Source organism: Rhinoraja longicauda, chromosome 2, assembly GCF_053455715.1.
Source record: "Rhinoraja longicauda isolate Sanriku21f chromosome 2, sRhiLon1.1, whole genome shotgun sequence".
NCBI lineage: Eukaryota > Metazoa > Chordata > Chondrichthyes > Rajiformes > Arhynchobatidae > Rhinoraja > Rhinoraja longicauda.
This window is the reverse complement of record NC_135954.1, coordinates 17,124,847-17,146,748: the sequence shown is the minus strand read 5'-3', so window position 1 is coordinate 17,146,748 and position 21,902 is coordinate 17,124,847. Positions and strand designations below refer to the sequence as shown.

Sequence of the window (21,902 nt, the reverse complement as noted above, 5' to 3'; positions counted from 1 at the left end):
GTGTGACATAGGGACTGACAATGTAGAGTCACTGTGGATGGAAGTTGAGGGAAATGTAAAGGTAAGAAGACACTAATAGGAGTTATCTACAGACCCCCAAACAGTAGCCAAAATAGGGTGTAAATTGCAGCAGGAGTTAATACTGGCATGTAACAAAGATAATGCCACTGTGGTTATGGGGGATTTCAATATGCAAGTAGACTGGGAAAATCAGGTTGGTTCTGGACTGCAAGAAAGGGAGTTTGTAGAGTGCCTCCAAGATGGATTCTTCGAGCAGCTTGTACTGGAGCCTACCAGAGAGAAGGCAATTCTGGATTTAGTGTTGTCCAATGAACCAGATTTAATAAGGGAACTCAAGGTAAAGTAACCGCTTGGAGGTAGTGACCATAAAATGATTAGTTTTAATCTACAATTTGAGAGGGAGAAGGTTAAACCAGGAATGTCAGTGTTGCAGTTGAACAAAGGCGACTATGAAGGCATGAGCGAGGAGCTGGCCAAGGTCGAATGGAAAAGGATCCTAGCAGGAATGACGATGGAACAGCAATGGCAGGAATTTCTGGGCATAATCCAGAAGATGCAGTATCATTTCATTCCAAAGAGAAAGAAAGATTCTAAGGGGAGTAAGAAGCAACCGTGGCTGACAAGGGAAGTTAGAGATGGAATAAAACTAGAAGAAAAGATGGATAACATAGCAAAGAGTAGTGGGAAGTCAGAGGATTGGGCAACTTTCAAAGGACAACGGAAGGTAGCAAAAAGGGTAATACGGGCTGAAAAGATGAGGTACGAAGCGAAGCTGGCCAAGAATATAAAGAAGGATAGTAAAAGCTTCTTTAGGTATGTTAAGAGAAAAAGATTAGTAAAGACAAATGTGGGTTCCTCAAAGGCAGAAAAAGGGTGAAATTATTATGGGTAACAAGGAAATGGCAGAAGAGTTGAACAGGTACTTCGGATCTGTCTTCACTAAGGAAGACACAAACTATCTCCCAGGTGTACTAGAGGACAGAGGATCTAGGGAGACAGAGGAACTGAAAAAAAATTGCATTAGGTGAGAAATAGTATTGGGTAGACTGATGGGACTGAAGGCTGATAAATCCCATGGACCTGATGGTCTGCATCCCAGGGTACTCAAGGAGGTGGCTCTAGAAATCGTGGACACGTTGATGATCATTTTCCAATGTTTAATAGATTCAGGATCAGTTCCTGTGGATTGGAGGGTAGCTAATGTTATCCCACTTTTTAAGAAAGGAGCGAGAGAGAAAACAGGGAATTATAGACCAGTTAGCCTGACATCGGTGGTGGGGAGGATGCTGGAGTCAATTATTAAAGATGGCGCATTTGGATAGCGGTAACACGATTGGTCCAAGTCAGCATGGATTTATGAAGGGGAAATCCTGCTTGACTTATCTTCTGGATTTTTTTGAGGATGTGACAGGGAAAATGGATGAAGGAGAGCCAGTGGATGCAGTGTATCTAGACTTTCAGAAAGCCTTTGATAAGGTACCACACGGGAGGTTGGTGAGCAAAATTAGAGCACATGGCAGACAGAAAGCAAAGAATAGGAATAAACGGGTCCTTTTCAGAATGGCAGGCGGTGGTGAGTGGAATGCCGCAAGGCTCGGTGTTGGGGCCGCAACTATTTACAATATATATGAATGATTTGGCTGATGAAATTAGAAGTAACACTAACAAGTTTAAAGATGACTCAAAGTTGGGTGGCAGTGTGAACTGCGAAGAGGATGTTAGGAGGTTGCAGGGTGACTTGGACAGGTTGAGTGAGTGGGCAGATGCATGGCAGATGCAGTATAATGTAGATAAATGTGAGGTTATCCACTTTGGCAGCAAAAACAAGGAGGCAGATTATTATCTCAATAGTGTCAGATTAGGTAAAGGGGAAGTGCAACGAGACCTTGGTGTCCTTGTACACCAGTCACTGAAAGTAAGCGTGCAGGTACAGCAGGCAGTGAAGAAAGCTAATGGCATGTTGGCCTTCATAATGAGAGGATTTGAGTATAGGAGCAAAGATGTCCTTCTGCAGTTGTACAGGGCCTTAGTGAGACCGCACCTGGAGTATTGTGCGCAGTTTTGGTCTCCTGATTTGAGGAAGGATATCCTTGGTATTGAGGCAGTGCAGGGTAGGTTCACGAGGTTAATCCCTTGGATGGAAGGACTGTCATATGAGGAAAGATTGGAAAGATTGTGCTTGTATTCACTGGAGTTTAGGATGAGAGGGGATCTTATAAAGATGTATAAAATTATTAAAAATGTTCCCAATGTTGGGGGAGTCCAGGACCAGGGGCCACAGTCCAAGAATAAAGGGGAGGGCTTTTAAAACTGAGGTGAGAAGGAACTTTTTCACCTAGAGAGTAGTGATTTTGTGTAATTCTCTGCCACAGAAGGCAGCGGAGGCCAATTCATGGATGTAAAAGAGAGTTAGATAGAGCTCTAGGGGCTAGTGGAATCAAGGGATATGGGGAGAAGGCAGGCACAGGTTACTGATTGTGGCTGATCAGCCATGATCACAATGAATGGCGGTATTGGCTTGAAGGGCCAAATGACCTCCTCCTGCACCTATTTTCTATGTTTCTATGTTTCTAAATAAAAATTGGCCCCATCTTGTCTAATTATGACATCATGGCAGATGTTGTATATATAGAAGTAGAATGGTATATTGGTCTTTCATGGGTTGGTATTTTCTACCTCCTTGTTGAGTTCACCAGGTCCAGATACCTCTGTGGGAATGTAGAAAGGGGTAATTCGCAGGATGCGATGTGCTGCTTGTCAACTGGTCAGGTTCCCAGCTTCTGCATTTTATTTTAAAATTGAGGCCAACTGCCAAAGTCGAAAGATTGCACAGAAGATAGCAAGAAACAACTTTTAAAAGTTATGAAGCTGACACGGAGTCTCGAACTTGAAATGTTAAATCTTGTTCCTTTCCACAGATGCAGCCTGACCTGTTTTTATTTTTGATTTGCAGGCTTTATGGCTACGAAAGGTCTAGAGAGATATAGGTCAATCATGGGAAATAGGGCAAGCTTAGATGGGGCATCTTGGTCAGCATGGAGTTGGCTGAAGGGCCTGTTTCCATGCTGTACGACACTATTAGTTGTTGAAGGAGAAAGGCTAAATCGAGGAGGGTCTATGCCCTGTCAAGGAGTAATTTTCAACCAGAGACATTACATTGAGCTAGATTCTCGGCAGAACTTAAAGAATGGGAATGCATCCTGTGTGATCGTCCTTTCCAAGTAGACAGTCACATATAGCTATGCATCCCCACCCCCCGAACTTTAACACAGGGAATTTTGAAGGAAAACAGGAGGTGATTTACAATCATTAAATTGACAACTTCTGCTCTTGTGACAGAATACGCCTTTTTTGAGGCTGACTGCAGGATGATAATGTCTTCAGAAACTTAATTAAAGGCTAAATGCTTGAATATTATAGTTAGAGTGAAGTTGGTACGGTGCTGCCCTGAATTGCGTAACTTATGTTTTGATGAAGAATTGGAACATTGTAATGTTGAACACAGATGCCAATCAGATAAATGAGCTCGCTCTTCTATTCAGTTATATTGTGCCTGATCTATACCTTTTTTCCTTTTTGCACAACTTAATCTCATAGTTGACAAAAATATTATTTAACACAAAGCTTTCAATCAATTATTTTATTTTCATTTTCAATTAACCTAATATTAATATCTTAGCATGGAAGGTACATTTCAGATGTTGGAAGAAATGCTTTGACATCACCTGTGAAAATGTTCCTTGTTGCTACACTCCAGTAGGAGAGGAAAATGTTTCCACCATTTCAACAATTCCTTTAATCATTTTAAGTGTCCATTGAAACAATCTTCTGAAGTTGAGGGAATTTTTCTATAAACTCTGCAACCTGTCTCATAGAAACATAGATAATAGGTGCAGGAGTAGGCCATTCGGCCCTTCGAGCCTGCACCGCCATTCAATATGATCATGGCTGATCATCCAACTCAGTATCCCGTACCTGTCTTCTCTCCAAACCCCCTGATCCTTTTAGCCACAAGGGCCACATCTAACTCCCTCTTAAATATAGCCAATGAACTGGCCTCAACTACCTTCTGTGGCAGAGAATTCCACAGATTCACCACTCTCTGTGTGAAAAAAAACTTTCTCATCTCGGTCCTAAAAGACTTCCCCCTTATCCTTAAACTGTGACCCCTTGTTCTGGACTTCCCCAACATCGGGAACAATCTTCCTGCATCTAGCCTGTCCAACCCCTTAAGAATTTTGTAAGTTTCTATAAGATCCCCCCTCAATCTTCTAAATTCCAGTCTCGTATTTTAATATTTTGTTTGAAGAAAAGAACATCAATGTGTAAAGCTCTATATAAAGAGAGGGTTAGATATAGCTTAGGGCTAACAGAATCAAGGGATATGGGGAGAAAGCAGGAATGGGGTACTGATTTTGGATGATAAGCCTTGATGATATTGAATGGCGGTGCTGGCTTGCAGGGCCGAATGGCTTACTCCTGCACCTATTTTCTATGTTTCTATGTTATTCACAATGTTACGATATCTCAGAGCCAATGAAGTGTGGCAGCTCTGGTGCAAAGCATAAACCACTTTGCCCATAACAAATTTCCCACAAAAAAAAAGATGAGCTAATGGCCAGATTGTAGAAAAGTCACATTGCTTGAGAGATAAATATTGACTATGGGGCCAGAGGGAGTATCTTCTTCCTCCAATGTGACCCATGAGTCGCCTCTGAAAGTACGTGCAGTAACTAATTGAAGGTTGTCTCAAAATAATTGTTGACATAGAACCAAGAAGTGTACAGGACAGGAATAGGCCCTTTGGCCCACAATGTCTGTGTCGAGCATGATGCCAAGACCGACTATTCCCTTCAAAGTCATGTGCCTTTCCAAAAGTCTCTTAAATATCGCTATGGTATTTGACTCCACCACTATCCCCAGCAGTATATTCCAGGCACTCACCATCATCTGTGTAAAGAAAACTTGCCCCACACATCTCCTTTAAACTTTATCACTCTCCCCTTAAAGCTATACCCTTTAGCATTTGACATTTCCATCATGGGAAATAATTTCTGACTGTTATTAATTTGCTTCAACTCTTGACCTGTAGAATCATTTGTTTCCCCACAGCATGCCAGTCTGATTCAGTCGCTGATATTATCTTCTTGGTAGAAGGATCTGATAACTTTGGGGCAATCAACTTTCAATTACTCAGAATTTTCCTCCAAAATGTAATCTTTGGCCTGGACGTCAAAGCCGACAAAGTTCGCATTGGTTTGGTCCAGTACAACAAAGAACCGACAGCAGAGTTTTATTTACGAACTTATCACCAGAAGAGTGAAATCCTGGAGCATGTCAGATTATTGCCCTACCGGGGAGGAGGCAGAATGACAGGCAATGCCATCAACTTTGTATGGAGAAACTGCTTTACACTACAGTCTGGCAGTCGCGCCAAGAAAGGGATCCCCCAAATTATGATTTTGATCACAAGCGGTGAATCCCAGGATCAGGTGGCGGAGCAGGCAGACTCTCTGCGCCGTAAAGGTGTTGTTGTTTATGCCTTGGGAATTGGAAATGCTAACGTAACTGAGTTGGAGAACATCGCTTCATATCCTTCAAAAACGTATGTTTCCAGAATGAAAGACTTCATTCAGTTGTTATCTATGATGGAGATAGCACAGAAGAAGATTTGCAGTGAGGTTGAAAGACAAATCTCAGTGGCAGCGAGACAAGAAGATGACCTGAAACAAGGTTTGTAGATGTTAGATATTCCATAAATTTTAGCACATTACTTAATATTGTTGTTGATAAGAAGCATAATGATTGTGCAGTTTATTGAACATAAATATTATTTAAGGATATTGTTGAGGTGTTAATAGTTCAAAATATCTTTTATTCCTACTGTCCTGTTATTATGTTAGAATTGATCAAAATGTTTATGTTTTGTATTCTTTACCATGGCCCCAATTATTGGAGTTTGATTTTAACCCTTTATGCCTCTGTTAAAATAGTGTATATGGGTGTTTCCATAGATAAGGGTACCAGCCTGTGACATGGGTGGCCAAATTTGAAAGCTATTAAATCATAATGAAATACCGCAGCATTAAAAATGAGCCTACATATGATCCTACATATAGTAACAGTTCTTAGAGTATCTTCAAATATTCAAAATGATTAAGATCCAATGATGTATGTTGGAAGAATGTAGGATAGAAAATGCACAGCAAAATTATGTAAAGGAAACTCCCACAGACAGTGATATGATAAAGTCTAGGTAATCCAATTTTTTATTAGCAGAAATGGTCCTAATATTCTTTGAATTCATATTTGGGGATCTTTTAATCCATCTAAAAGAAGTGATGGACCCTGCATGTAATATCTGAAAGACTGCATTTCCAAGAAACGATTCCCAAGAATTACATATTATCAACTTAGATTTGTGTGGACAAGACTCTGGAATAGGTCTTTAGCCTTGCAAACTTCTACTTATGCACAATGGCTAACTTGGCACTTTGTGGTGACTGCAAGCAACTGTTCATGTCCTATATATGGAAATAATGGTAGCAGAGATAAATATTCCAATAAATCAAAAATTGTGTCGCAGTTTCTTGTGATGCAGCATCTAGGATTTGACCATTGTTCCAGATGCATGAGTTCAAATCCCTGCAACTCCAACCCAGTGCCACCACCAGGACAATGGGCCTTTATGGCCAACTTAAGACTCTAACATTTTTAACAACTCTGATCTTCGAGGGTACAAGATGGCGCTAAAAATGTGGTGACTCTTGTGTAATGCCTCAGTGTAATCTACTATCTTACACTAGATATTGTATTGAATTCAGCAACAAGGAGAAAAGGTGCAAATAAAATTTACAAAAATGTTACCAGATCTGGAAGGTTTGAGCTGTAATGAGAGGCCAAATAGGTTGGGTCTTTTTTTGATTGGAGCAGAGGAGGCTTCATTGTGACTTTATGGAGGTACATAAAATCATTAGGGGCTTAAATAGGTTGAACAACCATGGTCTTTTGCCTAGCATAAGTGAGTCAAAAACTAGAGTGCATCAGTTTAAAGTGAGAGGAGAAAGATTTAAAGGGACCTGAGGGGCAACTTTTTCAAGTAAGAACTATTAGAGAAATGGCCGAGGTGGGTACAATAAAAATGTTAAAGACAGACAGGCACATGGATAGGAAAGGTTTGGAGGGATATGGACCATGTGCAGCCAAATAAGACTAGCTCAGTTAAGCAACATGTTCAACATGGACAAGTTGGGCAGAAGGGCCTGTTTCCATGCTATAAAGTGCTCTAACTCTATGAGAAGGGTAGGATTACCAAAGGGATCTTCCCTCTTAGCGCTGTGAAGTGGCCAACCAAGAGATCAGATGCACCAATATTTGATGTTAAGCATGTTCTTGACTTGTGCATTCCAGTGCATGTCATACAAGTCAGGAATGTGCTGACAATGGAAGAGAACGTCACTGGTGGGTATTTCTCAAACTACCAGTAAAAAGTATGTTTTGTTCCCTTGATCTTGTTCAGGTTCCAGCTAAATAAATTGGGTTATACTTGCCCTTTCTTGTGTCAGTTAATTCTATTTTTTAAAGTATTTATTCATGCACCATATGAAAACGATAATTATGCAGTGCATGGTTAGAGTTTGGAATGAACTGGCCTAATAAGGTGGTAAATAGAGATTCAATGGTTGCCCAAAAGGGAAACAGCTAAATAGAAAGGAGAAAAAACATTGCAAGTGTCTGGGAAAAGTATACAGTTGTGGGACGAAGTGTAATGTCCTTTGAAAGACGGGACATGGTTCTGAAGGGCTAAGCTAATGTGTGAAACAAGTATTATCTTAACATCCAGTGTTTAATCCCATTGCCTCAGGTAAGCATCCAACCCTACTGTGTGCCCTCGTTGTTCTTCAGCACCTGATACAATTCTTCTATTCCAGGCTGCATTCAGACTGAAGAAGCTGACATTTTTTTTCTCATTGATGGGTCATTCAGCATTCAATCTTGGCAATTCGAGGATGTGCGACGATTCCTGATCGATGTTGTTAACGTATTTAACATTGGTGCAGATCAAGTTCGTGTTGGGGTTGTCCAGTATGCAACAACGTCAAGAATTGAATTTGGAGTCACTCAATATACCAATAAAACTAGTCTGGAGACTGCAATTAAACAAATTTCGCAAATGAAAGGAAAAACTGGAACAGGCCTTGCATTAGGCCGCATGAAAGATCACTTCAGTGAAGCAGCGAAAAGCCGCGGAACTACCGTGCCACGCTTTCTGATCACCATCACCGATGGAAAGTCAGATGATAAGGTGGAAATTCCTGCTAGAGAGTTAATGCAGCAAGGAATAATTATGTACGCTATTGGAGTAGGTCGGGCAATTGAATCTGAACTTCAACTGATTTGTGGAACCAAAGAAAGAGTTTATTACGCCAATAACTTTGATGCATTAAAATTTGTGAAGAATCACATGGTCCAACAAATATGCTCACCGAAAGGTAAATTTTGCAATGGATTTCAAAACACCATTAACTGGTTTTGAAAATGTATCTGTCATTGTTCATTGCTGGTATCTCCTTTATTTTATTACGGTGAGAAATGTGTAATAGGGAGCAATTCATGGCTGTTAAATTTCATTAGGAGGGCACAATGTAAAATGGGTTTTGTAAAGAATGAGTATTTATAATTGACCATGAGATGTTTGCAAATATATAATAGGTCTTGAATGGTCTTGAAACACCTGAGTATGGATCTAGATATTTACTTTGACCAAATAGTTAATAATCGCATTCTATTTTTTTCTTTTATGATTTCGTAAAGGTAATTAAATCAGAATAAAGAAGGAAAATGTTGAGACCCTGGAAAAGTTTTGATTTTAATCAATTATATTACGTGGGTGGATGGAGTAAAGTGTCCCAAACAATCCACCCACCTATTATACAGTCCATTACATTTGCCTGACCCCTCACTGACCTTATCAGACACCTCACAACCCACAGAATTGTAGAGAAAACAAGTCATCCCTGACACTGAAAGATTGCATAAGAAGATAATGAGCAAGAACAAATTGGCACTGGCATTATGATCTTTTGGTTGTTATTTCCATTGAGATCATTGGAAGGAATGTCTTACCCTAGTTAGTTTATTTTAACTTATCAATGTTTATTGAATGGCTATATTTTGCTGAGAAAAGTTGAGAGGTGGAAGGGTAAATTGTTGGTTTCAGGCTGGAGACCCATAGTCTTCCACAGTTCATAAGTTCATAAGTGATAGGAGCAGAGTTGGGCCATTCGGCCCATCAAATCTACTCTGCCAGTCAATCATGGCTGATCTATCTTTCCCTCTCAACCCCATATTCCTGCTTTTCCCCCATGACCCCTGACACCCGTACCAATCAAGAATCTATCAATCTTAAAAATATCAATTGACGGCCTCCACAGCCTTCTGTGGCAATGAATTGTGTATAAACTCTACCCCCTCTCCCAACTGTCGAGAAACAGCTGATGCATGCGATGATGCACATTGCAACACTGCCCACTTCAAGCTCAAGGATTGTAAACTGTTAAAATAAATCAAATCATAAGGCATTAGCAAATTTGCAGATGATACTAAGTTGGGGGGTATTGTGAATTGTGAGGAAGATGCAATAAGGCTGCAGGGTGACTTGGACAGGTTGTGTGAGTGGGCGGATACATGGCAGATGCAGTTTAATGTAGATAAGTGTGAGGTTATTCACTTTGGAAGTAAGAATAGAAAGGCAGATTATTATCTGAATGGTGTCAAGTTAGGAGGAGGGGGAGTTCAACGAGATCTGGGTGTCCTAGTGCATCAGTCAATGAAAGGAAGCATGCAGGTACAGCAGGCAGTGAAGAAAGCCAATGGAATGTTGGCCTTCGTAACAAGAGGAGTTGAGTATAGGAGCAAAGAGGTCCTTCTACAGTTGTACCGGGCCCTGGTGAGACCGCACCTGGAGTACTGTGTGCAGTTTTGGTCTCCAAATTTGAGGAAGGATATTCTTGCTATGGAGGGCGTGCAGCGTAGGTTCACTAGGTTAATTCCCGGAATGACGGGACTGTCGTATGTTGAAAGGCTGGAGCGATTGGGCTTGTATACACTGGAATTTAGAAGGATGAGGGGGGATCTTATTGAAACATATAAGATAATTAGGGGATTGGACACATTAGAGGCAGATAACATGTTCCCAATGTTAGGGGAGTCCAGAACAAGGGGCCACCGTTTGAGAATAAGGGGTAGGCCATTTAGAACGGAGATGAGGAAGAACTTTTTCAGTCAGAGGGTGGTGAAGGTGTGGAATTCTCTGCCTCAGAAGGCAGTGGAGGCCAGTTCGTTGGATAGAGCTCTTAAGGATAGCGGAGTGAGGGGGTATGGGGAGAAGGCAGGAACGGGGTACTGATTGAGTGATCAGCCATGATCGCATTGAATGGCGGTGCTGGCTCGAAGGGCTGAATGGCCTACTCCTGCACCTATTGTCTATTGTCTATTGTCTATTGGATCATGCTATCTGATTTACCATATATAGAAATTGCAGAAATTAACATCAAGAACTCGTGATTCTCAAAGCTCTGTTCAACTGGAAGTTTTGTTGTGTCTGAATCTGGTCTAGATATTTTTGATTAGCAACATTGCACTGTTGTTGTACCAGTCATTTACTAGGATGGTAGAACATGAGCATAATAGAAGTCACCAAATTTTAATTGTTTCTCTCTCCCAGCCTGCAGTAAATTGGGCGACGCTGACATCATCTTCCTAATTGATGGATCGGATAGCATACGTAAGGATGATTTTACAAAAATCAAAACATTTATGGTTAACATTGTCGACAGGATGACCACTGGATCTGACCATGTGCGCATAGGTCTAATACAATTTTCCACGCAGACTAAACTAGAGTTTGAGCTTAATGAATATTCATCAAATGAATTACAAAAGCTAATTCATACAATGAAACAGTTGGCCAGTGGCACTAACACTGGCAAAGCCCTGAACTTTACAGCAGACTACTTTGCTAAATTGACAGTGAGTCAGGCTGGTTCCTCCCGGTATCTCATCGTGGTCACTGATGGAGAGTCAAGGGATGAGGTCCTGATACCAGCGAAAAACGTCAGGGATAAACAAGTCACAGTGTTAGCTGTGGGTATTCGTGATGCCAACACTACTCAACTTCTGGAAATTGGAGGAGCTAATGATAAGGTTTTCTACATCGAAGAGTTTGACCTGCTGAAAGATCTGGAAGAACAAATATCCTGGCAGATATGTCTTGATCCTGATGATAAGTTTGGTAAGCCGATTTAAATTATTCTTATAGATAGGCAAACAAAAAGCTAACTTGAAGATTTCCTTAGAAACATAGAAACATAGAAAATAGGTGCAGGAGTAGGCCATTCGGCCCTTCGAGCCTGCACCGCCATTCAATATGATCATGGCTGATCATCCAGCTCAGTAGCCTGTACCTGCCTTCTCTCCATACCCCCTGATCCCTTTAGCAAAAAGGGCCACATCTAACTCCCTCTTAAATATAGCCAATGAACTGGCCTCAACTACCTTCTGTGGCAGAGAATTCCACAGACTCACCACTCTCTGTGTGAAGAAATGTTTTCTCATCGCGGTCCTAAAAGACTTCCCCCTTATCCTTAAGCTGTGACCCCTGGTTCTGGACTCCCCCGACATCGGGAACAATCTTCCTGCATCTAGCCTCTCCAACCCCTTAAATTTTTTATATGTTTCTATAAGATCCCCCCTCAGTCTTCTAAATTCCAGCGAGTACAAGCCCAGTCTATCCAGTCTTTCCTCATATGAAAGTCCCGCCATCCCAGGGATCAATCTGGTGAACCTTCTCTGTACTCCCTCTAAGGCAAGAACTCCCTCTAAGGCAAGATCTTTAAAGAAAGATCAACAAATCCATTAATTTGTGGTCAAAACCCATTCCCAATGACATGCTTTCACTATAAAATGGATAGAAAGGGATGGGTAATTGGTAGAGGATTCAACTCACACTGTTGTTGGAAATTTGTTGGAGCAATATGCTTGAGTGGATGATTTGGGATGTGGGCAAAATCCCTGCCTTGTATTCTCACCATTTCCTGCTGTCATTGCCTCATGGTGCTGACCATGTAGTTCAAACCATTGCAAAGAGCCTAGCAACTTTTCCGTTTCAAAATGTGGATATTCTTTATGATGTGAAGGTTGAACAACTGTTCAGTTGTCGTTCGTTGTCCCCTCCAGCCTGCCTGAAAACGGATGCAATGGATATTGTTTTTGTGATTGATGGATCAAGCAACACACAACCAGATGCGTTTAAGCATATGAAAAGTTTCATGAGGACAATGGTGAACATTTCAATTGTCACCTCCGACCATGTGCAGTTTGCTGCCATACTGCTCAATGAGAAAGCTGATGTCCAATTCCAACTGAACCAATTCAGGAACAAAAGGGAGATCCACAAAGCCATATTCCAAATGCAGCGACTAGGAGGAACTGCCACCATCGCACATGCTCTTAATCAGGCAAAACAGGTTTTAGCCACGGACAAAGGGGGCCAAAAAGCACAAGGTGCCTCACAGTTCATTATAGTGATGTCTAATGAAGAAGCGACAGAATCAGTCCAACAATTGGTGGCTGACTTTACAAATAATGACATTACTGTAATCACCGTGAGAATGCCCAGAAGCAACGAGGCATCCCTGAGAATAGAAGGTGCCAATGAAAATAAATGGAGCTTTCAAAATCATGATGCCATGAGTCAAATAATGAACAAGATCCTGCAGCACATTTGTGACAAAACTAAGCCAGGTAAACGGATATTTGTGTCTTTGGGTTGAACCAAAACTAACAGTATAAGTGAATTATAACATAGTTATTGACCTGAGAAAACATTGCATTTTATATTGAGTTTGGTGCAATGGGGCTGGAGACTTGAGGGTTAGAAATAGGGTGGTAATGTTAGCCAAACGTAATCTTGGTTATCGCCTTGGCCAACACTGGGTCGGAAATGATCTTGAAAAATTTACCTCATCCCATCCCACCCTAAACAATCTTCACAAACAAAGCAATCTAGCACATAGCATTTGTTACTGGCAGATGCAGTGGCTTCTGCATGGGAAGAATCAAACATAACTTGCTGAACCTTTTACTTGGTCTACAAGAAAACTGAACTTTCAGTTTCCTGTCATTTTAAATCTCAACCCTCCTCCCAATCTAGTTAGCCTTTCTGTCCATGCCCCTTATGCTGTTCCTGTGAAATTCAATATAAGCTTGAGGAACAGAACCTCATTTTTATTCTGGTACATTGCATTTTTCTGCATTCAATATTGAACACAACAATGCCAGCCTTCCAATCTTTTATCTTATATTTCCAGCATCCAGTTGTGTTATATGTTTCTATCCCTCATCCTTTTAAAAGATCCCCATCATCCTTCTAAATTCCAGTGAATACAAGCCCGGTCTTTCCAATCTTTCCTCATATGACAGTCCCACCATCCTGGGGATTAACCTCGTGAACCTACCCTGCACTGCCTCAATAGCAAGGATGTCCTTCCTCAAATTGGGAGTCCAAAACTGCATACAATACTCCAGGGGGTGTGGTCTTACCATGGCCCTGTACAACTGCAGAAGGAGCTCTTTACTCCTATCTTCAAATCCTCTCGTTATGAAGGCCAACATGCCTTTAGCATTCTTCACCGCCTGCTGTGCCTGCACTCTTACTTTCAGTGACTGGTGTACAAGGACACCCAGGTCTCGTTGTACTTCCCTTTTACCTAATCTGACACCATTGAGATAATAATCTGCCTCCTTGTTCTTGCCGCCAAAGTGGCATTTACATTTCCCTACATTATACTGCACATTTACCTAATTTTACTGCACCTGCCATGTATCTGCCCATTCAACCTGTCCAAGTCACCGTGCAACCTCCTAGCATCCTCTTCGCAGTTCACACTGCCACTCAGCTTTGTGTCTTCTGCAAATTTGCTAGTGTTACTTTTAATTCCATCATCTAAATCATTAATATATATTGTAAATAGTTGCGGCCCCAGCACCGAGCCTTCCGGCACACCACTCGACATTGCCTGCCATTCTGACAGGGACCCGTTTATTCCTTCTCTTTGTTTCCTGTCTGCCAACCAATTCTCGATCCATATCAATACCCTACCTCCAATACCATGTGCTCCAATTTTGCCCACTAATCTCCTGTGTGGGACCTTATCAAATACTTTCTGAAAGTCCAGATACACTACATCCACTAGCTCTCCTTCATCCATTTTACTTGTCACATCCTCAAAAAATTCCAGAAGATAAGTCAAGCAGGATTTCCCCTTCATAAATCCATGCTGACTTGGACCAATCCTTTTACTGCTATCCAAATGCGCCATTATTACTTCTTTAATAATTGACTCCAGCATCTTCCCCAACACCGATGTCAGGCTAACTGGTCTATAATTCCCCCTTTTCCCTCTCGCTCCTTTCTTGAAAAGTGATACAACCTTAGCTACCCTCCAATCCACAGGAACTGATCCTGAATCTATAGAACATTGGCAAATGATCACCAATGAATGAATGAATGAATGAATGGATAGGTTTATTGGCCAAGTATGTGCATATACAAGGAATGTGCCTTGGTGCCTAGAATGCCTAGAGAACACTGGAAAATGATCACCAATGCCTATTGAACATTGGAAAATGATCACCAATGCTGAAGCATTATTTCTATTTCTCTCTTCATAAATGCCGCCTGACCTGCAAATTACCAGTGGTTGGAGGACATTGTCAGACTAGGAAATGGGAGATAAAGGATGACAATTCTGCATTGAGAATGTTTTCTTGATTTCACCATGCATTGTGCATAGTGGGCAGATTGTATTGACACTATCTGCAGTGATCGTTAGAGCTATTTTCCAAAAGGTGGCAGAAACCATGAAATAATTTGTGGAATGTAAGTCAGAAACTTGCTTGAGGGTTGTAGATAGGGGAAGGCTGGAAGTGTATTGCAGTCTGCCATAAATCTAAAAATTGTTTTATTTTCTTTGATAGATTGTAAACTTCAGGGAGCAGATACTGTTTTCCTCGTAGATGGATCAACGAGTATCAATGCTAAAGATTTTGAACTCATGAAATCTTTTCTGAAATACGTGGCTAATATTTTTCCTATCGGCCCGAATAAATTCCAGTTTGGTCTGGCACAGTTCAGTACAGGTTACCAAAAAATCATTGAATTAAACGATTTTGCAACAAAAATTCCTTTGCTGAGGAAAATTGAAGAAATGAAGCAACTGATGGGAAGCACCTATATTGGAATGGCTCTGGAAAAGACGATTGCCTTGTTCAAAAAGGAAGCAGGTGGTCGGAAATCATCTGGAGTTCCCCAAAACCTGTTAGTGATCACGGATGGGAAGTCAACCGATACAGTAGTTGCCTCAGCTGAAAAGATTAGACATGATAATATAAACATATTTGCTGTTGGTACAGGAACTGCAAGTGAGAGCCAACTTTTACAAATCTCAGGGTCGAGTAAAAACATGTTTTTTGTTAAAGAATTTGACGGTCTGGACAAGATTAAAAGAAGAGTCATCCGCAGTGTCTGCGAGCCAAATAAAGGCGAGTGAAAGATTCTTGTTCTTCCTTTTTATTTAGTTGGTTAAGGTTTATCACTGACTGTATATTAATTGTCAGAATTACTTAAATACAATTTCTTTATTTTTTCAACACAATGTTTTTGAAATTGACAACTACAATGTAATTATAGTTGTAACCGAGAGGCTGGGCAGGCTAGGACTTTATTCCTTATAGAGATATATAAAATCATGAGGGGAATAGCTAGGGTGAATGCACAGAATCTTTTTCCCATGTTAGGGGAATCAAGACCTAGAGGATGTAGGTTTAAGGTGAGAGTGGAAAGATTTAATTGGAACCTGAAGGGCAACTTTTTCATACAAAGGATGGTGGAGCTGCCAGATGAAGTAGTTGAGGCAGGTACAATTACAACATCTAAAAGACGTGGACAGGTAGATGGATAGAAAAGATTTAGAGCGATATTGGCCAAAAGTGGGGAAATTGGCTTATTTGGGGAATCTTGCTCGGCGTGGACAAATTGGGCCGAAGGGCCCGTTTCTATGCTGTACGATTAATGCAAGAATAGTATCTAAATACCCAGCAGCTTCCAGAAATGATGAATAAATAGGTATTTGAAACAATGAATAACTTGGCAGAAAGATCAGGAATGACAAACCCGTCGAAGACATTATGAAGTCTTGGTTCTGCATCTTAAACTTTAATGGATATTTCATCCACAAAGCTTCATATTACTTTGTGTCAGTTTAAAGAGTCTAATAGCTTAGTTGGGAGTCTGATCTCCCCTGGTTTTTCAAAATGTTTGAGTATACATTTTCAGGTAAAATCTGGAGTAAAAGAAAACAATATTGCAAATAAATTGTTTAAAACCTCAAATCATAATATTCTCTTTTGATATTAGAAGCATTTGCGGCTATTGCAAGAGTAAGAACAATGCCGACTGTGCTGGTCCATGTGTGTGAGCAGCCTCTTCTTTCTTCCAGATTGCATCATTGATATTTCCATTGGAATAGATGTCAGTAGTCAGGTACAATTTCAAACTACACCTGGCAGTGAGCTGCAACTGCAGATGCATCTGAATGGCATCATTGACAGAATGTTGGATCTTCACAACATCAGCTGCAAGGGAGGTCACAGTCTCACCATGAGGATTGACTTTCACAGCCCCAGCATGGATACATTCGACTTTAAAAGCCGTGATTCCAGAGGAGAATTGCCATTGCAGAGTCACATTACATTGACTGCTGATTATCTGCTGTCATTTTTAAACAAATTTAAGATTTACTCGGAAAAACACTCGAAGGTAACATTTGATAAGTCTGGAGACATGACTATGTGCCATAATCTTTGAGGATTACTCTTTTGAAAAAAAGTTGTTCTGAATCCATAGAGTCATAGAGTCTTACACCGTGGAAACAGGCCCTTCAGCCCAACTTGCCCACACCAGCCAACATGTCCTGTCTACACTAGTCCTACCTGCCTGCATTTGGCCCATATCTCTCTAAACCTGTCCTCTCCATGTACCTGTCTAAATGTTTCTTAAACTTTGCGATAGTACCCACCTCATCCACTTTCTCTGGCAGCTCATACCATTCACCTACCACCCTTTACCTGAAAAAATTACCCCTCAGATTCTTATTAAATCTTTCCCCCCTCACTTAACCTATGTCCTCTGAATCATGATTCCCCTACACTGGGCAAGAGACTCTGTGTGTCTACCCAATCTATTTGTCTCATGATCTTATACACCTCTATAAGATCACTCCGCATCTTGCGCTCCAAGGAATAGAGTCCCAGCCTACTCAACCTCCCCGTATAGTTCAGTCCCTCGAGTCCTAGCAACATCCTCGTAATTCTTCTCGGCACTCTTTCCAGCTTGACAACATCTTTCCTATAACATGGTGCCCACAACTGAACACAATATTCTCAATGTAGCCTCACCAACGTCTTATACAACAGGAACATGACCTCCCAACTTCTGTATTCAATGCTCTGACTGATGAATGCCAATGTGCCAAAAGCCTTTTTGACCACGCTGTCTACCTGTGATGCCACCTTCAATGAACTATACTCCTGTCCTCCGAGATGCCTCTTCTCTACAACACTCCCAGAGACCTACCATTCACTGTGTAGGTTCTGCCCATTTAATGCCCCCAAAATCCAACACCTCACATTTCTCTGTATCAAATTCCATCAACCATTCCTCAGCCCACCTGCCCAACTGATCACGATCCCCTTGCAATGTTTGACAACCATCTTCACTATCTACAATACCACCCACTTTTGTGTCATCTGCAATCTTGCTAACCATGCCATGCATGTTCTTATCCAAATCATTTATATAGATGACAAACAGCGACGGGCCTGGCACCAAACCCTGAGGCACACCACTAGTCACAGGCCTCCAGTCCGAAAAGTAGCCATTCACGTTCACGTTCTGCTTCCTTCGATGAAACCAATTTTCTATCCATTTCAGCTATCTCTCTTTGAATCCCATGGGATCTAACCTTCCAGAGCAGCCTACCATGCGGAACCTTGTCAAATGCCTTACTAAAATCCATATACACATCAACAGCTCTGCCTTCATCGATCTTTTTGGTCACATCTCCAAAAAACTCAATCAGGTTCGTGATACATGATCTCCCATGTACAAAACCTTGTTGACTATCCCTAATCAGCCCTTGTCCATCTAAGTGCATGTATATTCCATCCCTCAGAATAGTCTCTAGTAACGTTTCGATCACAGATGCTAAGCTCACAGGCCTATAGTTCCCAGCCTTTTCCCAATAGCCCTTTATGAATAGAGGCACAACATTTGCCTCCCTCCAGTCTTCTGGTACCTTGCCTGTATTTAATGACGAGTCATGAATCTCAGCAAGGGCTCCTGCAATTTCCTCTTGAGCTTCCCACAGTGTCCTCGAATATATCTGCTCAAGCCCGGGAGATTTGTCCATCTTCATACACATCAGGACCTCCAGCATATCTGTGACCGTAATACTGATTGCTCTCAGGACACTTCCAGTGACTACCCCAAGATCCCCCTCCCTCCAGTCTTTCTCCACGGTAAAAACAGGGGAGAAATACTCATTGAGGACCTTGCCCATTTCATGTGACTCCACACTGAGTTGACCGCTTTGATTCCTGAGGGGTCTCACTCTCTCGTTACCCTTTTTTCCTTTATGTGCTCATAGAATCGCTTGGGATTATCCTTAATACCATCTGCCAGACCTATCTCCTGTCCCCATTTTGCCCTTCAGGATTCCTATTTTAGCTTAGTTCCTGAAACTCCTCCAGTAATACACTTGATCCCAATTGCGTATACCTGTCCAATGCACCTTCTTACTCTTGATCAAAGCCTCAATTTCCCTCCTCATCCAGGCTTCCTTACACTGGCCTGCCTTGCCCTTCACTCCAATAGGGATGTGCATGTCCTTATCGCTTGTCAGCACACTTTTAAAAACATCCCACTTTCCTGATGTTTCTTTTCCATCAAAATAGCTATTCCAATCTACTTGAGCATGTTCCTGTTTCATACCATCAAAGTTGGCCTTGCCCCAATTATCCATAATTATATTAAACCTAATAGAACAGTGGTCCCTGGTCCCTAAATGTTCCTCCAGGAACATTTCATCCAATTGCCCCTCCCGATTTCACAAGTTCACAAGTTATAGCAGTAGAATTAGGCCATTCGGCCTATCGACTCTACATCACCATTCAATCATGGCTGATCTCTGCCTCTTAATCCCATTTTACTGCCTTCTCCCCATAAGCCTTGATACCCATTCTAATTAAGAATTTGTCTTTCTCTGCTTTAAAAATACCCACTGACTTGGCCTCCACAGCCCTCTGTGGCAATGAGTTCCACATATTAACTATCCTCTGACTAAAGAAGTTCCTCCTCACCTCCTTTCTAAAAGAGCGCCCTTTAATTCTGAGGCTATGGCCTTCTGAAGAAAGAATGGGTTGACTGGGCTTGTTTTTGATGGAATTTAGTAGGGATGAAGGGATCTTATAGAAACATATAAAATTCTCAGCGGATTGGGCAGGGTAGATGCAGGAAAAATGTTCCCGATGTTGGGGGAGTCCAGAACCAGGGGTCACAGTTTAAGAATAAGGGGTAGGCCATTTAGGCCTGAGATGAGGAAAAACTGTTTCACCCAGAGAGTTGTGAGTCTGTGGAATTCATGTGCCACAGAAGGTAGTGGAGACCAATTCACTGGATGTTTTCAAGAGAGAGTTAGATATAGCTCTTAGGGCTAAGTGAATCAAGGGATATGGGGAAAAAGCCGGAATAGGGTACGGATTTTGGATGATCAGCCATGATCATATTGAATGGCGGTGCTGGCTCAAAGGGCCGAATGGCTACTCCTGCACCTATCTTCTATGTTTCTATGTTTCTTTGGTCCTAGACTCTCCCACCAGTGGAAACGTCCTTTCCACATCCACTCTATCTTTGCCTTTCATTATTTTGTAAGTTTCAATAAGGTTCCCCCTCAACCTTCTAAACTCCAGCGAGTAAAAACCCAGTGCTGTCAAATGCTCATCATATGCTAACCCACTCATTCCTGGAATCATTCTTATAAACATCCTCTGGACCCTCTCCAGAGCCAGCACATCCTTCCTCAAATACGGGGTCCAGATTTACTCACAATACCCCAAATGCGACCTGACTGCCACCTTATAGAGCCTCAGCATTTCATCTGTTTTTGTACTCCAGTCCTCTTGACATGAATGCTAGCATTGAATTTGTCTTCTTTACTACCAATTTATAGACAATATACAATAGGTGCAGGAGTAGGGCATTCGGCCCTTCGAGCCAGCACCGCCATTCAATGTGATCGTGGCTGATCATTCTCAATCAGTACCCCGTTCCTGCCTTCTCCCCATACCCCCTGACTCCGCTATCCTTAAGAGCTCCATCTAGTTTGATTTGCAAATAAACTTTTTGGGAGTCCTGCACCGACACTCCCAAGTCCCTTTGTAACTCTGATTTCTGGATTCTCTCTCCATTTAGAAAATAATCTACCCCTTTATTCTTATAACCAAAATGCATGACTCCACACTTTGCTCTGCTGAATTCCATCTGCCATTTCTCTGCTCACGCTCCTAACCTGTCCAAGTCCTTCTGCAGAGTCCTTGCTTCCTCTACACTGCCTGCCCCACCACCTATCTTAGCATCATCTGCAAGCTTGGCCATAAAGCCTTCAGTCCCCTCGTCCAAATCATTAATATACAACGTGAAGAGAAGTGGCACCAGCACCGACCCTTGCGGAACTCCACTAGTCACTGGCAGCCAACCTGAAAAGCGCCTATTATTGCAACTCTTTTTCTTCTGCCTTCCAGCCAACCCACTATCGAAGTTAGTACCTTCCCTTTAATACCAAGGGCTCTCATCTTCCCTAGCAGGACCTGATCAAAGGCCTTCTCAAAGTCTAGGTAAACAACATCTACAGCCTCCCCTCTGTCCGACCAGCTATTAACTTCCTCAAAGAACTCTAGCAGATTCGTCAGGCAAGATCTTCCCTTCACAAAACCATGCCGACCGGACTATTTTATCGTGAACTTCTAAGTACGCTGTAACCTCATCCTTTATAATTGACTCTAAAATCTTACCAACCACCGAAGTCAGGCTAACCGGCCTATATTTTCCGCTCTTCTGCTTTGCTCCCTTCTTGTACAGCGGGGTGATATTTGCATTTTTCCAATCTTCAGGAACCACTCTTAACTCTAGTGACTCTTGAAATATCACAATGAATGCCTCCCCAATCTCTGAGGCCACCTTCTTCAGAACCTTCATATGTGGATAAGTGTGAGGTTATCCACTTTGGTGGTAGGAATAGAAAGGCAGAGTATTATCTGAAAAGTGTCAAGTTAGGAAAAGGGGACGTACAACGAGATCTGGGTGTCCTAGTGCATCAGTCACTGAAAGGAAGCATGCAGGTACAGCAGGCTGCGAAGAAAACCAATGGATGTTGGCCTTCATAACAAGAGGAGTTGAGTATAGGAGCAAAGAGGTCCTTCTGCAGTTGTACAGGGCCCTAGTAAGACCGCACCTGGAGTACTGTGTGCAGTTTTGGTCTCCAAATTTGAGGAAGGATATTCTTGCTATTGAGGGCGTGCAGCGTGGGTTTATTAGGTTAATTCCTGGAATGGCGGAACTGTCATATGTTGAAAGACTGGAGCGACTAGGCTTGTATACACTGGAATTTAAAAGGATGAGAGGGGATCTTATCGAAACGAATAAGATTATTAAGGGGTTGGACATGTTAGAGGCAGGAAACATGTTCCCAATGTTGGGGGAGTCC

The 21,902-nt window shown here is 41.8% G+C and overlaps 1 protein-coding gene across 1 annotated transcript in view; it reads left to right on the top strand.

Moving 5' to 3' along the window:
- LOC144601442 (collagen alpha-6(VI) chain-like) overlaps positions 1 to 21,902 on the top strand; it is a 109,309-nt gene that overhangs the window by 21,290 nt on the left and 66,117 nt on the right. Inside the window, exons 6-11 of the mRNA XM_078413570.1 lie at positions 5,134 to 5,754; positions 7,953 to 8,513; positions 10,748 to 11,314; positions 12,259 to 12,825; positions 15,061 to 15,624; positions 16,581 to 16,900. Coding sequence (XP_078269696.1) covers positions 5,134 to 5,754; positions 7,953 to 8,513; positions 10,748 to 11,314; positions 12,259 to 12,825; positions 15,061 to 15,624; positions 16,581 to 16,900 — 3,200 coding nt within the window. The remainder of the gene's footprint in view (positions 1 to 5,133; positions 5,755 to 7,952; positions 8,514 to 10,747; positions 11,315 to 12,258; positions 12,826 to 15,060; positions 15,625 to 16,580; positions 16,901 to 21,902) is intronic.